Below are 16,938 nucleotides of genomic sequence, written 5' to 3'. Positions count from 1 at the left end.
ACCCTCTCTTTGTTCAAGATCCCCTTTCTTCCTCTTCATTGGAATTTCTCTGCCTCCCTTCTCTCGCGACCAAAATCATCAATCTCCATTTTATCTCTCATCTTTATACATTACACCGAGAATCTCTGTTTCTTCACTCTTTAGCAAGAGACGACGAAATTTGTTGTTTCTGGTGTTGGTCCAAAACTTCAAACCTACCATGCTCAAGCCAACATCATTAAACTCTCCAACTTCACTGGTTTGCTCTTTCTCTCGCTCTATAATTTCATCTTCTTTAATTGTCAATTGCAAATTTGTTGTTTAATATTTTGTTTGATTAATTTTTTGAATTAGTCGTTAATGATAGTGTAGTTATATTATTAATCATTTTATTGTTGTTTTAGGTGTTTTGAATCATGTAAAGTGTGTTTAATTTTATCCCTTTTTCTTGTTAATTGTTGGATCAACCTAGATTTAATTTTCAATTTCTAATTTTGGGTATAGTTGGTCTGCTTAAATCTTTGAAATTCGAAATGGGGCTTTGATTGTTTTGTCTTATAAAGGTACTTGCATTGATGTAAAATGTAGTAATATCAAGTTGGAACTCTGATTTTGCAGGTTGGTAGATGGACAATTGCCTATGAAGGACTGATGTTTGTCACAATTCGCGGCGCAGGTCATCAAATCCCACTTTCATTTAGGTATTTTGATTTGTACTGAGAAATTACTATTTGGGGATTGTCAATTCAAGGGTGTTAATTATACAGTAGAAATAGAAGCAATCATTAAGAACTTATGGGGTGGAATGGAATTTTGGGTCATGATTGGGTACATATATTTTTGGTCCAGAACTTGTTGTTGTGTTTGCCAATTTTTGTGCCATTTCCCTTCTTCAATTCGTGCCCCAACTTGTTGTCCTAAACATGATTTTGTTTAACTGTAGGAACTGTTGCTGGAGGCGAGGAGCAGAACACTTTTCCTATCTTTATCTTCCACCTTCCTTGGCTAGCTTTTTTCGTTGTCACAGTGTTTGTAGGTACCTGGCTCTTTTTACCAACTGATGTTAGTAGCCATGCCTCTTGTTATTAATGTATATTGCCTAAACATATTTTCAGCTTTCTTAACTGAAATAAACAATAGGGTCCACTTAGACATTGGTGCATAGATTTAAAAATGTTGATATATCCAGAAGATAACATACCTGTCTATATGTATCTGATGCATTATGAAGCCTTTAACCATACTACATTTACTAATTTACATAATTTGGTTGGTTGTTTGATGAGCGGCATTTATGTCGCTCTAAGCTTAGGATTTTATAGAATTTTATTATGCTTTTTGGTAGTTTTAGATAGCTTTTGTTACATTTTTATGCCCTTATACCATCTTTGAACTTTTCAGGAAAATATTGGACAATGATGGAGAATAAGTAGGAAACTGCTCGAATCAGGCCCGTGCGATCGCACGGGAAATTTGTGTGTTCGCACGGGTCAGCAAATTTGGTGTTGAAGTCATGCTGGCCGTGCGACCGAGCTCCAGATTTGTGTGTTCGCACAAAATCGCAAAAACGATGCAGGAACTCTCAAGGTTTTCGTGCGCTCGTATGCCTTTCCATCTCGCTCGCACCCAATATTCGTGTGCACACACATAAATTTCGTGCGAGCACATGAGGATTTTAGAGCTTTTGCCTATCTCAAGGCCGTGCGTTCCCGCAGAATTTGGGCCCGTTCGCACGGTGCGAAGAAGAGAAGTCGTCGCTGAGCCCGATCGCACAAGTCTGTAACCCGTTCGCTCGCACCAGTGCGATCGCACCTGGGTCTCCGCGGTCGCATCGCTGCGCGGGCTGACATTTTCGAGTTTAAATTTTCTATTTCTAGGAATCGTATAAATAGATTTTTCGTTTTTATTATTAAAACATTAATTCATAATTAGATTTTTCAGTAAATTAGAGAGGTTTTCTTAGTCTTCAAGCTTTGGTTTTAGGAGGGAGAAAACTCCATTGGAGAAGCTTCAATTTGTAATCTCTCTCAACTCTTTACTTCTTCTTGCAATTTTAATTCAATCTTTAATGCTTTGCAATTCTTCTTGAAATTTTGATTGCTTAATTGCTTTGATGTTAGTTTGTTTTGTTGATTCTTATTTTCATTGATTCTCAATTGAACTCTTAATTTCTTGATTCCTTGCATTCATCCTTTCAATTCCATGTCTAGTAGCTTTGAACACTTGAATTTCTTAGTTAAAAGCATGAGTAGTGAGTAGATTTTAGTTAGGGATAGGGGAGAATCTAGGAGCTAAATTGGGGAAAATTAGAGGATGATTGTTGATTATTGATGTGATTAAACTTGAGTTGATGCTAGGATTTCCATGTCTATAGAATTAGTAGTTGCAAATGCTAGTTCCATAGGTTTGATTGGAGTGCATTGTTTTGGTTTGGCAAGAGATTGTGAATCTCTATGATTGTAATATCCCGTAATTTACGTATCATAAATTATTATTTTCAAATAAAACCTTTCTTTATTATTTCAAAAAGTAAATATTTTACGTAGTAGTATTTAGTAACATTTGGACCAGCTAGTTACGTAGATTTCTTAGCATGAGTTATTTTGTATTATGTAAAAACAACTTTGATGTTTTAAAACTTTCTCTTTTTATAACTCCAAGTATTAAAAGACAAACGAAGTAAATGTTGATAATATGAAGTGTTATATATCCCTTAACCGACATCATCAATGATCACCCAGTTGAACTTCTATAGGTTTTAACTTACTAATTCACCTAGTCATTATTGCTTAACCATTCATTTTCCATTGAAGGAGTATATATATACCCATCCCTTCTCCCTTACTTTCATCATTCACACTTCTCCACCAAACTACTACTCCATCTCATAGACGGATGCTACATAGGTACCAACACTCAAGAAAGTTTATAGTTTCGGGTACTACGTATTTCGGGTTTTACGTTTTGCGAGGTAATTATCGATGTCTATCATCTCTAGGGTCTCATTAGAGGTAATTTTTTTATATATATATATAACTATGTGCTAAGTGTAATACATTATATTAAGGTTATTGGAGATCGATTGCAAGTATTTACAAGGAAGGGTGTCGTTACTGACTTACTGCTATCTATACTACTACGTACCTATTTCGAAACTATGCATTGTGCAACTATGTTGTCAAAAATATCTTCATATTATTACTATTTTGTTAAGAGTATGTTTGTATTATTGGTTAAGATGATGGGCTTTGTTCGAATTAAACTTTGGACAATTTTTATTAATCCATTGTTTTGTCATTATTAGGATATCTCACGCGAGATATTCGTAAAAGTAAGGATTATGGATACTAGTTAGTATATGGTTTATAAAATACAATTTTGGTTGGTTGCTCCAAAATAAATTACTTTACCATGTGTTTAGAGTCGTTTAATTCTATAAATAACAAGTAAAAAAAAAATCTAAGAGGGGAAATGAAATCCGAAAGGGTGATGAACAGGTTGCCCTACTAGATGTTGTTCTATTGAGTAATGTGTCGCTACTCAATAGGCTTCTAGTAGGTTCCGTATTTCTCTATCAATTCTCTGTTATAAGTCTTCCTCCTAATCATGAAGTATTAGTGAGGGGTGTGCACACTAGGGACATCCTGTCATCTGGATTACTTGGCCATCATTTAAGGGTGACGCGCGACCCTTTCTTAGTAGGTGGTTACTTTGGGACTAGTCCCGGCCTACTAGCGTTCTCTTTCCCTCTCTTAAATAAAATATAAATTATTGTTTGTCATTTGATTAACGGATTTATCTAATTTAGTTACTATGTTTTGTTTATGTTTAAATCTAAAAGTTTTTAAAATAAAATTATTTATTTTACGGGATGGAGTCGTAATTACTCAGTTTTCTGATTTTTGGGAGTTTATCTCTCTTTCTCTTTTCTTATGTATGTGCAGGTTAAATATGGGGGACGACTCGAGTGAGGGCGAACGTTAGAGTAATCACTTTAGTCGGACAACTTTTCATTTTTTCTAAATTTTGGTTGTAACAACATTCACTAAGTTTTAGACTACTTAGTGAATGTTGTTATATATATTGTTATATCGCATTCATTTTCGAGAGGAAATGCGTGCCATGTAATACTCCCAATGTTTGGACGACCGTTTTCTCAAATAAAAATGAGGATTTTATTATATTGAAAGGTCCAAATTTTGGGGTGTTACAATGATGCATGTGAAAAGTAGTTCTCAATCGTGAGTTGTCTAGTTTTAGGATCATGCGAGAGCTTTTCCTTGATTAGAGGCTTAGCGTGTTCTATCCGAGAGGTGGCGAGCACGTCAATTGTAGCTTTTCCCCTATGTATCAATTCCTTGCATCTTGATTGTGTGATTCCTTTGTCCTTCCCCGATTACCCTAGCCTATCCCCGATTCCTTAGCGGTTCCCTTATTTGGATAAACTTGTTTGATAGCTTAGATTAGTAGTTGATAATTCAAAACCAAATTCCGTCCTAAACTAGCTTAACTAGCAAACTCAATTCACTCCGTTTCTATGGGACGATCCCTATGCTTGCCGCTATAGTCAATATAGTCGGTTAGTTAGGAGTTTTACAAATTTTGTTTGGTAGGGGTGTGTTCTTTCATCGACGAAAAATACCTTTATCATTGATCATGAGTTGCAACAAGCAGCTAAAAATGAGGTGAAAATGCATGTTGAGAAAGAACTTGGTGAATTGAACGGTTGGATCAATCGCTAATGCGTAAGATGATACAAGAAAGTATATAAAGAGTGCGTACGTGCGGCTATTCACCATAAACATGTTGGTGCGAAGAGGAAAACACTTGGATATTACTGAAAACTGAGAGGTCAAAGACACATGCAAGGTTGGTATGAGTACGTAGAGCGGCTAATTTTGTTTACAGTCAGCGGGAAATGGAGAAAATAGAGAACAAGGAGGAGTTGGAAGATTCGTTGCAGAGGGTATGTATATTATGTACAACTGTACATGTGAGTGTATCTAATTGCAAAATATTCTAAAAGGACCATATTCTTTAGGTATAAATGTGTCTCAGATGTCTTTCTCGTTCTTAATCTTAGTTTTTTGTTGGACAGAGATAGAGTAAGCGAAGGCCAGTTTGCTCAGGCTGCATGAGGTTGATGTGATACGACATGTATTGAGTTTTTTTAATTTGTATCTAAGTTGAGCTTAAATCTCTAAATCGGTTGAATTTATCCTATGACCTTGTGTCATGTGACCTGCAGTTGGTAGCAATTGAGTTTGAAATTTTTGTTACAAGAAAAGTTTGTTACAGATATCACATTTTGAAGTACACTCTGGTGTATTTATTTTTTGAATATTTACTTCTATTTCATTCTTTTTATTTTTTATTTTCAAAGGCCTGTAAATCCATCCAAGAGACCTATCAACCACGTGTGACATATGTGGTTGTGAAGAAGAGGGATCATAGCCGCCTTTTCCCTGTTGATAACAACAATGTAATCCCCGTAAATTTATAAATTTTATTAATATATTTTAACGTATATTATCTATAATTAAATAGAATTTATGAATTTTAGTAATAAATATATAATTAACGTATATTTATTTTATTTTAAGTACGTTCTAAATATTTAACGATTTTTGAATGTTATTATATTTATATATTTAATGCATATTTAATTCTATTTAAATATATTCTAAATATTTTAACGGTTTGGGCAATCAAAAATAATTTTAGAATTCATGTTGAAAAGAATTTGAATTACAAAAACACGTTTGAAATTTGAAAGCAATCTTAATCGATTTTAGATTCAAGTACTAAACTAAATCCTAATCTTGGCCCAAATTGGTGAAGCCCAAATAAATAAACCCATACTTCCCTCTCATTGCTTTTCACGTAAAACAAAAAAAAAACAAAAAAACTCTCATACCCATAACTCACTCCTCTCATGAAACTCTCTTGTGAAACTCTCACCCTCAGAACCCCAAAACCTCTCACTGAGTTCTTGTTGCGCCGTAGCCGTCGAGCCGCCGCCGTCGGCATCCCTGTTCCTCCACCGTTCGTCTGGTAAGCCAACCTTCTCTTCTCCTTCGTTCCCTTTCCGTTTATCACTCCTCCTCTCTCCTTAATCGGGTCTTCTATTTTCGCACAGCCACCACCGAGGACCATCAGCCACCTTCATCGTTCCCCTGCACGCTGCGCCGCACCACCCGCATAGCCGCTGCTGCCCTGCCCAGTCGGCCTCCCTCCTTCTCCTCCACGCACACAAGCAGCCTTGCCTCTCTTCTGTGTTTCTTGCTCGAACACGCAACCACCATTGCCGACCACCGCGTCGCCCAGCCCTGCCGCCGCCAGGCCCGCTGCCGTGTGTTGTTTGCCGCCGGCCAGCACTTCCTCTTCCTCTCTCTTTGGTTATTTCTTAAACCCTAAGTAACTAAGTATTTTAATTAATTATAATTGTTAATTTAAATTATGTTCTTGATATTAAATTCATAATTTTTATGGTTTGAACATGATTTTCAGATGTTGGTTGAGTTTATAAACGAATTAATTTCAAGTTTTGGTTGATTGAATTATAAGTTAGGGCTTATTTATGATTTATTAATTTGAATTATGTTTCATTAATTTGAATTATGTTTCTTGAATTAAAGTGATGATTTTTGTAATTTAAATTATAAATTTCAGATTATGCAAATTATATAATAAAGTTATTAATTTTCAGATTATCAAATTACTTTGAAATATGAATTTTGATTGTTTAAAGTATGAAATTCGAGGTTTTTATGATTTTTAATCATGATAGGTTGAGTATGAATTATTGAATTGGTTGTTTTGAGATACTGGGAACGCAGATTGACCTTGGTGAAGCTTTTAAATGAATTTATATTGCTGAAAATTTAAAGTACGATGTTTGCAAAAGTTTCAACGAATTTCAATCACTAATTCAATAATTATGATGCTAAGAAATCAAATGTTTAAGTTTTGATATTGGGGAAAGTTCTAAATATGTTTAGGATGCATTTAGAATGCTCTCTTATGGTTGTCAATGATTAGGAATTGATTGGGATTATTTGTTGGTTGTTTTAGGCGGATAATTCTTTGTAGGCGACTTTTGAAAGTGTTAAAGTGGCCTATTATTTGTTTACACAAGGTACGTACATACCTGTGTGCTTGGAATGCGTGCTATTTGTTGAAACCATGTTGATATTATTGTTGAACTTGGTGATGTTGATATTATTGACGAACTTGGTTATGTTGAAATTGCATGTTTAATACTGTTGGACGGACATATTGAACTTATATTGCATTATGAGAATTATAACATGCTAGTATGGATGATTGATACAAACATGTTGGTTGGGAACACTAGATTATTCTATATATGTTGGTTTGGATTGATCGATCGTTGTTCCTTTTTAGCTTTTCACTACTTTATGAGGGCGGTGGACCTTGTTTAGTAAGTTGAAACTTTACACCCATATACAGGGGTTGATCATGGTTAAAGGAAAGGTTGGATAAATTGGAATGAGTCTTGATTGATGCCTTTATGATCACTTACTTAATTCCAAGATAAAAACAGTTGTGAACAAATGTGGATTGTATGCCTTATGTGATTGTTGAGTCATAACAGAGTCTCAATTTGTAAATCATGTAAAGTGAAACTGGGTAGCAATAGCTTTAGACTGTGCACGTCTAAAGTGACGGAAAAACAGGAGTTGGGGTTCATGGTGGTAGCCCATGGCCTTCTCTGGGACCGGATTGATCACCGTGTCCTATTTTTATTCAAACGTTCCTCGATATCGCAGGTCAGTGAGGTTACGGAGTCGCGCCCGTACCTCGTCTTCCTTAGTGAAGACTGTTGGACGGACAACTCGGTCCATTGTCTATTTCAACTAAAATAATATTAATGTTATGAAAGTCTAGTCCAGTCTAGTCTAGTCAACTGTGATATGAAAGTGAATGTGTCTTGGTTATTCTTACTTACGTTATTAGTATCATGTTAGGATTATTCGTTTAATAGAATCATGTTAGGGTTATTATTGATTTAGTATGTAGTACTCAGCTTTGCTGATTACGTGATTTTGCTTGTGCATGTTGATCATGGCTATGCCTTATTGATCCTGTGATGACCCAATCTTGGTGAGCAGTCTCTAGGGATCAATAAGCATCGTCCATTACAGGTTTGAAGGTGATGCATCATGGGGTTCGGGATTGAGGAGTTGTGTAGTTATTAAATTGTTTTGTTTTAAGTTTGATGTTGAATTTGTTTGGCCTGTTTTAAAGAGACTCGAACTTTGTTTTAATTAATTACGTTGACTTTGTTTTGTTGGTTGGTTTTAGATTTTATTCCGTAGTTGACTTATTTAAATTATTAAAGTTAGTTATTATGTTTTCCGCTGCAAAATTCTGAATAAGCCGATACGTTTTCACACGGGCGATAATGCCTTGATAATTCTCTACGTTTTATATAAAAAGGTTATTTTAGAAAAGAGGGAATTGTCGGGGTGTTACAAACAATGACAGACAAGAGTGGCAATATTTTGCCATGTTTAATTCGTTATATTTATTCTAATCTTGTGAAATGCTTGCTCTATTGTTCCTCTTAATCACGTTTTTTATTAGTTGCAAAAGGAAATGTGACCAGAATTTTCCATCCATCGGAGTTTGACTTTTACCTATGCAGCCAGGCAAGTCGTTTGGTTGGTTGAGCTCCTTGACCGCCCTATTTTAGGTTTTTGTAAAAAGTTAGTTCATTGATTTGACTTTCCTGTAATCCCATTTCTTGGTGGTTGAGACCTTTTTGAATGACATATATACGAAATAAGTTGGCCCACACACTATCATGTCCGTATGTCGTTTTGTTATCTCGATGACCCTGCGCACGAGAAAGACCAACAACACCATCAGTCTTCGTCTCTGGAAGCAAAAGCTTCTCTACAACTTCATTCTAGAGCTCAACAAGCGAGACTAATGAAAATTGTATTAAAGTCTTTATAGTTGTACGCAACATGATTTGAAGTTTAATGGGATTTTTTTTATGCATTTGTTGATATGTGTTGTTCTTTATCTATGAGATGTTACAGAAAGTGGAAGAAAGCTGTTGATCTTTTTAAAACAGCATCTGGACATATAAAAAGAAAATTTGATTTTCGGCATGCTTATGTAGAGTTCCCTAAATTGAGGTGACAAACCCCAAGGAGGACAATATTAAATATGCTATTTTTCTTTTATTGCCAACTATGTTTGGTGATGCCAATTAAATAACAAAACATGGATATGGTTTTTATTCTTGTCAAAAAGGTATATTTGTCTGTTGTTGTCAACGAAGGTACATTCGGGTGCAGTAATTTCAAAGTACTCCTACTTTGAAGTGGCTCGTTATCAATGTTGCAGTAGGAAAATCATCGGGTACAACTGGGTTGTTATCTGATGAAATACATATTCAAAATTACACGAGGGAATTGTTTTAGTGTCCAAGGAGCTCATCACATTTCCAAGTAGAATGCAACTTTTACTGATATGTTAAATATTCAAGCTTTGGATCGACAAGAAATGGTTAACCGAGTCAATCATCACATAGATCATTTTGTTTCTTAACATGTATGGAGTATTTCCAATTTTCCATATGTTTTGGGTAATCTTGTAGGAGTGAAGGAATTACTGGTTGAAAAACTTTAATAATATGATCTCTTTTTCGTCGGGATATAAATTGCTGCTGTTTAGTTTTATATTTAAAAGGCGTTTTGCGCTCTTATATTTTCTTATTTCAATTGTTTCTTTATATCTTTCTTATTGCATCTTGCCTTTAACCAACATATTACTTGTAGAGTTGTATATATTCAGAAGTTATTAAAATTGCAATGGAAGGGAAATGATAATGTTTCTCTTGATTGAGTTTGCTTATTAACTAATCTCTATATCAATCTCTTTGAATATAAGGGAATAACATTTTATGACATACTATGTTTTTAGTTATTGTAAATACAATATTATTTAGTTGCTTTTAACACAATCTCATGTTCCAAAGGTATAATCTTTTACATTTACATAATCGACGACATTATGTACTACAAGGTCGAGTTCACTCCGTCTATTAGGCATATACATTGTTGGAACTCTTCTCCATAAACAAACTTCAACATTTTCTTAGTATAGTCAAGGGAGGAAAGTCAATACCTTCTCATGTCCTTAGTTTAGGAAGAAAAGTAGTAAGTTAATTACATTACAACAATCCATAGCCCATGAACTTGCTAATTACATTATATGATCACCTTGTTATAAGTTTTAACTGCCCAAGTAAGAAAATCAGGTAATACGAACAAGGAAAACCACCATCATGAAGACCATTAGCATAACAAACATAAGAAGCCACGTAAAACATGAAGTCTTTGAGCTTTGTGAAAAAATATGCATTGCCCTTACATTAGCGTGGCTAGTGCTTGCCAAGCTATGCTCAACTGCTGTTTCAGTTGAATCAAGTACCTGCACCCAGCAAAACCCCATAGTGATAAAACAGAATTAACCCTGCAGAAAAAATTAACAATAATGCGAGCCATGGAAGCAAACAAGTTGTAGAAGCTGGATCGAAAAGTGAGATGCAGCAACAAGCCAACAATCATAACATTAAGAAAAATACACTTGTCGGCAGGAGGGGAAAACGGGAACAGAGAGTTTTATTTTCTGCCAAAGCAAGCAAAATATGTGTTCCTACACTGAAGACTTGGGGGGAAAGTGACATTTCATCTCAAAACTTCCTTTCCATATCAGCTTCCATGGAAAACTTCTCAGAAAGGAGAGAGTCGTGAGACAGTAAGACCAATTTGTAGATACAACTGCAACACAGGATAGTGCACTATCCCAAATATCACAACCCCAACATCTATCCTGGGCTCCTGGCTTTATGCACAACATATAGCTCATCTCATAGACATTAAATGCACAGGAAACGGAGGTCACTAAATGAAACTGGCCTTTGATCTTATCGAAAATACAATGGTACTGAAATAATATGCAACAAACTGATACAAGGGAGAGGGGTGCTTTAGACATTATCCTTATAAGTTAGTTATGGGTAGCTTGGATTAAGCTAGGGAGTTTATCACTATATATAGAGAGCATATTAGGGACGGAAGATTATGTTGAATATTGGTGAGTTTTGTATTGAGCTTTTAAGAGTTCACTTTGGAGAGAATCAGCCTCTCCAATGCTTGAATATCGTAACATTTTCTGTAATCAAATCATCCTCTTCTTCCTTATAAATCTGTCATTTGTGATGTCAAACCTGTGTTAATTCATAGCATAATTACCTCACTTCTTGAATTTCATATTCATTTTTAGGTTTTCTAGAACGTTAGGGAAAGTTAAAGGGGTGATCAGACAGCATTTCATAAGGCAGAGTTCTACAGATGCTTAACAGCTCATTTAGGCATAAATACATAACCTGACTGCAGATGACCAACCTGAAGCACATACATATTGACAGCCTAAGTAGCTCCTCAGTTAATCTTATCTGCGACATATTACACCTAGTTGCCTCACAAGATTTCCCATTTAGTATAAGTTCATTTGACGCTACAGGTTGGAGTAGAGTGTAAGATTCAATTTTACTTTTAATTAAATCCAAATCCAAACAGAAAATTTCAGGTTTCTTAGTCTTGAGCCTGAACCAACACCAAATTTTGCAGGGGTCCAATCCAGTCCCAATCTTAGGTAGGAGAGATAAAGGATAAAAAATTAAAAACCCAGTGACATTTTGAGGATTTCATCATGATGATAAGATTTCTTACATATGGACAGAAAATGAATTCTGTTGCAAAACAAATCATTTTGGAAAGAAAAACACATTCTAATCCCTTAACAAAACACTGTTGTAAGATTCCATTTAGAAAAGTAATTCAAATTTGCAAAGCAGTGTCATGTTCTGAGCGAGCTAAAGAAAGCAAAGGGTACAAGACAGGTACGTACCTTCCCAGCATTTTTCACTGACTGACTCATTAAGAGACTGCTTTCCTTTAGTTGCCGTGCCATTCCCACCATCTCATCTGTCAAGTCTTCTTGAAGCTTTCTGTAATGCAAAAGAGGTGAAATTTAAAACATACTTTTAATATGTCTGTAGACACAAAAATATCCTGACTTTAGTGCTGAATCCAAAGATAAATTTATAAAACCCTTTTTTTATATCTGCATGATTACCTACAAAGAAAAACTGAGAGAATACACTCAACAAGAATTAATAAGAAAATACTATAAATTTTACAACAATCTAAACAAATCGCAAAGCCACTCAGAACTCTATTCTAATAAGCCTGTAACTTGACCCAAAAAAATAGAAGGATTTCATCTCGTAGAGGAAAAGGGGATAAGCTAGCCCTTTGTTACTATATACATACAAAAAGACCTAAACACTTCAGATTCACAGGAAAAATCTTCCAAAAAGGACGTGAGCCGAAAAAATTTCCTCAAAGTATGTCACAATTCTTGTTTTCTGTTTTGATTGGAGCTAAACAAAACATAGTTTCCTGATGTTTCAACTTTCAAGTTCTAAAACGCAAGGCCCAGTAGATGGGCTCCATGAAGCAGACCTTAAGCAAAGTTACTTTAAAAGTAAATAGTGTTAAACATTCGGCAAAGATCATCAGAATTATTAAGCGCGTCTATGAAATAATGTTCAAATAAAATTACCTGTGCTTCTCTATATGTGAATTTGCAGCAGCATCTAATTTGATAAGTGGTGAGGAATCAGTTCCCACATTATCACGTGATCTGTCCTCAACAAACAAGGATGGGCTATACAACCAGAAAAAAATTCAACTCAATTTCGGAAATTTCCTTGAAATAACTTCACAAATAAGCACATACTTCAAAAATTGCAGTAATTAAATTTAATACATGTGTTTACATACACTGGTCTCTTTCTTAGTCCTGGTGGGGACGCAACTTTTACCTCTTCAACTATTTGATGGGTTGCCTTAGTGGAAATCTCTTCAAAGACTTCCTGCATTATTCATGTACCAAATAATCATGTACACAACAACAGACCTCCTTCCACACAGATGTTGGTAAAAAAAATAAAAAATAAAAAAGCAACAAACTTTTCTCTTTGGAAACTTTTGAAAGAAAAAAACCAACCTGAAGAACTCTTATGAATATAAACTACAAAAGGGATATGGAAAGAGGTCATAGGATAGTCATGGTTACTCACTGACAACATTATCTTCAGGGGAAAAACAGATAACACCTGAACCCTTTTCTTTATATAAAGAGGGTCCCAGCCACTTCTTTCTTCCTTTTCTCCCCCTTTTAAAAGGTAATGATACATATGAAATTTGTTACTGAGAAAAATTGGTCTTTAGGAATCGCACGTTTATGTTTTTGGCATGATTTCAAACTCAACTTTCTCTATCTACTAATCACTAGCAAACTTGTTAATCAAAATCATACCAGAATTACATAAACAACAAGTGTAACATATAATGCACGGCCACAACAGGTAGAACTAAGCATAGCCAAATAATACACAGCAAGAGTCAAAACTTACCACAGGTGGAACTAATTTGGATGCAATAGTTTCAATCTTCTCAGAGTAGTCATTTACTTTAGCTTTTGAGACCCTACAAGCCAAAACCCAGGTGCAGAGTTCATTGATTAAGATTGATGTTTGGTAAACTCATACAGTAATTAGGAGTTTGAAAAGGGAAAAGGGAAAGGGGAAGAATGAGCTATGTTAATGACAGAGTAAGGTGTAAAACACAAAACATATTCGAAATAACATTGAACTATGTATCACAAAACACTATAGTCATCGAGTGGCGTAATAGCAACTGGTTACATGCCAATGGAAACTATGAGAGCAATTTTATTTAGAAATAAACCCACAATTCTAAACTATTAACTCGTAAATGAACAGGTGATATGGTTGATAATTCATGAATTTAACCCCATTTCCATCTAACAATCTTCTACATTATGCAAATGCTGGACATGTTTGTTCTCAACCAAATAAAGATTTCATAAATGCAGCAAATCTGCATTGCATTTCAAAAGTTAACCAATACTAGGTTCTTACATAGTTCTACTGCTGATGTCATTCAATAGTATCTGCTTCTACCAGGTGTTGCTGAAACAACTTATCCCCAACTTATCACCCTCTCTACCTCCAACCTTTTTCTCTCTATTTTGGTGAAAGGGGCAGTAGAATATCCGCACTTTTTTCATAACCGTAAAAGAAAAAAAAGAGAAAGAAAACCGTTCACTGATGCTCTGGTTTTATCTACCCAACAGGCTAACAGTTAATATACGAAGTATTTTTTTTCATTAGCGAAATGTTTAACACTCCTTAAACAAGCACTAAAAAAATAAGGATGTAATGCTTTCTGACCTGGGCAAGCCTTCCGGAGTGGTCTCTTCAGTTAGCTGTTCCAACAATTCGCGCAAAGTAACCACATACTGCAAAATTACAGTCCAATTTAGACATGGCACCAGGACAAAAGCAAAGGAGTCACAAACCCGTTGAGTAATCATACGGTTAAAAACAACTAGATGCATTCAAACTACTAAAATCCATGCCCACCAACATGTTTTGCATACATGAATTAATTTCGCCTGATTTTTCTGTTGAGGTGCAGCGGCAATTAACCTTCTCAGATTTATCTCAGTTTTGCTGATTCCCATACCAAGATTCCTCACTGCAAAAGCATAAAAAATAATTACACAAATTGCAACACGAAATGTAGCAAAGAAGCCATGCCAAGCTGTGAACACCGAGCCTATACAAGGTTCAGCAATCAAGCAAAAAGAGTAATGTCCTTGACCATATTACTCGAATGAGAGTTTCTCAAACCCCCACACCTGCCTCGTTTTCCAATTCCCGCTCGCCATTTTTACGACAAAACTATCTCAATACTATCACATGGTAAAAAAAAAAAAACCAATTTCAACAACGAAAATAATGTATGTTTATCAGCAAGTTTCGACTTCCAAGAACCGATTACATAACACAAAATCCATTAATACTATAATACAAAATCCATAATACTATAGTTTCAAACTTTAAATTGAAATTCTGAACTGCTGTGCTCGATATTCACACATTTTTCAAATTGGGGAGCAACAATTAATCCATTACCGATCTAAATACCAAATTATGGCCGCATAGTGATCATGATTAAAGTTTTAATTTTGATGCATATTCTTGATTATTTTTATTTAATTACGGCAGAATTTAGTATGGATTAATATGCAAAAATAAATTTTGACTTTAATTATTTTGGTCGTATACAACATAGATTTTATACACATACATGCTGTAAAACACAAGCTTCAAAGGGGGAAAAAAATCTGATTTTATTATCCCAATTTCGATTGATATTCCAAATTTATGCAACTAATATATGATTAATTGTATAAATTTAAAACACATTGAAAATATTTGATTTTATGTGAATATAAATCCGAAAATTGCCTAGATAAATTCGAAATTAGGAAATAATCTGATTATTTAGCTTATTTTAATTTTGATTTCGTACCTAATTTATGCCAAAAACATTGATTAATTATGCACAAAATCGTTTTATGCCCAATTATTCTATGAATCTACGAAGCACGGAAACGCCAAAAAATCACGACTTACCGTTTCCGAAACGTCCTGGAACGGGGAAACCGGGAAACGCGTTTCGGAACGCGCCGAAACCGTTTCAGAAAAATGGAGACGGGTTTGAAACTGAATTCATCCCGGAAACGAATGGGAAACGAGATTTCAATCTAATATTCACGTTTCCCAAGCAAACTTGCTGATTGTATGAAAGTTTTTCCGCCAGAAAACTGAAGATAGGTTGAAGAAGATCTCAGTTACTCTGTATTTCACACTTGCATAGCCTATATTCGAAACCGTGCTACAAATTTGGGCCGGGCCAAAGTAGACAAATGGAAATTAAATCCTTAAGGTGTATTTGGTTCAGTATATTTTGGAATCAGATATGGGTTTGAAATCATCCAACCCCATATTTGATGTTTGGTTAACTATTTTTATAAAATTTAAAATTTGGGGATCCACCTCCAAAACTCTTATGGTATCGAGTTCTCGTACTCAAGGGGAGGTAGGTATATGAAATTATATTAACTGAAACACCAATTCTTCAATGGACTTGGTCCACACTAAATTTATCGTGGACTATGTCTTGAAATAAAGGCAACAACTTGTTCCTAATTTATTTTGGTATTTTATTAGGATTATTATGGGGAAAAAAAAAATCAAATTAGTGTCTTTGATACATGTTGCGCTTGAATAATGTGATTTTAGCCACAATTCGCTTTTAAAAACATAGGGTTACTATGTTTCAAAAAATGGTTATTATGTCTAAGAATTTTGGTTATTAATTTATTATAGTTACTATATGAACAATAAATGTCACTATGAGTGTAAAAAGGTGCTAGAGAAACCTATTGATTTTGGGTTCACACTAATATTATTGTGGACCATGTCCACGCAAGAATAATCCTAACTGAAAATAAAATCGACAGTGCAAACTCGATCAAACAAACACCATAACAGCCTAACTAATGTTACTCCACCACCGTCGCCGCCCAAGCTACCCAAAAAATCAATATCATAAAAATTATACTACAAAGTTACTACCCTGTCGATTCGCCATCAAATCGCCAATGCTACCTAACGCCACCATCAACACCCCCATAAGAACCCAAAATGACGAAGTTAAAATACTGAAAAATAATTTAACTAAACATATTTTTGAATAAAATACCTAGATATATTGTTAATCGTCGAAATTTTGGACATTGAAGTCTAGATTTGTAGCTTCAATTGTAAAAAAAACAACCACCAAAAATCAAATTTCGTCTAGTGACAGAAGAATGTGATGGTTAGAGTTGAAGCAAAGCGATCGATTGTGGTGGTGGAGATGGTGCCATATATCAAAATATAATATCTGCCTTTTATATTTGATTGAATTTTAG

At 34.9% G+C, this 16,938-nt stretch overlaps 1 protein-coding gene and 1 long non-coding RNA gene across 3 annotated transcripts; one reads left to right on the top strand and one right to left on the bottom strand.

The window, feature by feature from the left end:
• Nucleotides 1-5,775: 5,775 nt before the first annotated feature.
• Nucleotides 5,776-8,286, top strand: LOC130466019 (uncharacterized). Its single transcript, XR_008926040.1, has 4 exons — nucleotides 5,776-6,033; nucleotides 6,119-6,377; nucleotides 7,054-7,117; nucleotides 8,115-8,286. It is a non-coding gene; the product is annotated as an uncharacterized lncRNA (long non-coding RNA).
• A 1,806-nt stretch (nucleotides 8,287-10,092) lies between these two features.
• On the bottom strand, nucleotides 10,093-15,845 carry LOC110791927 (uncharacterized). Of its 2 annotated transcripts, none has more exons than XM_021996697.2 (8): nucleotides 15,596-15,845; nucleotides 14,554-14,651; nucleotides 14,345-14,412; nucleotides 13,508-13,577; nucleotides 12,870-12,961; nucleotides 12,649-12,753; nucleotides 11,932-12,031; nucleotides 10,093-10,449 (listed from the first exon to the last, which is right to left on the bottom strand). In XM_021996697.2, the coding sequence occupies exons 2-8, from the start codon at nucleotides 14,635-14,637 to the stop codon at nucleotides 10,273-10,275; spliced, it is 696 nt and encodes a 231-aa protein (XP_021852389.1). In that variant the 5' UTR covers nucleotides 14,638-14,651; nucleotides 15,596-15,845; the 3' UTR covers nucleotides 10,093-10,272. The 2 variants fall into 2 exon arrangements, with proteins under 2 accessions (XP_021852389.1, XP_021852388.1); XM_021996696.2 differs by having other exon boundaries at nucleotides 13,505-13,577; nucleotides 15,596-15,843.
• Nucleotides 15,846-16,938: the final 1,093 nt, after the last annotated feature.

The sequence above is a fragment of the Spinacia oleracea genome, chromosome 1, assembly GCF_020520425.1.
Source record: "Spinacia oleracea cultivar Varoflay chromosome 1, BTI_SOV_V1, whole genome shotgun sequence".
Lineage (NCBI taxonomy): Eukaryota > Viridiplantae > Streptophyta > Magnoliopsida > Caryophyllales > Amaranthaceae > Spinacia > Spinacia oleracea.
Note: the sequence above shows the minus strand (reverse complement) of the source record. Positions and strands in the feature narration are given on the sequence as shown.

What these genes read in the sequence shown, in the direction of transcription:
- LOC110791927 (XM_021996696.2), bottom strand. Translation starts at nt 14,637, where the DNA reads ATGGGAATCAGCAAAACTGAGATAAATCTGAGAAGGTTAATTGCCGCT. An exon ending in GGACTAAGAAAGAGACCAGT is followed by an intron (nt 12,754 to 12,869) that starts GTATGTAAACAC and finishes CTGGTTGTATAG; the next exon opens with CCCATCCTTGTTTGTTGAGG. An exon ending in CAGTGAAAAATGCTGGGAAG is followed by an intron (nt 10,450 to 11,931) that starts GTACGTACCTGT and finishes TGCTGGGTGCAG; the next exon opens with GTACTTGATTCAACTGAAAC.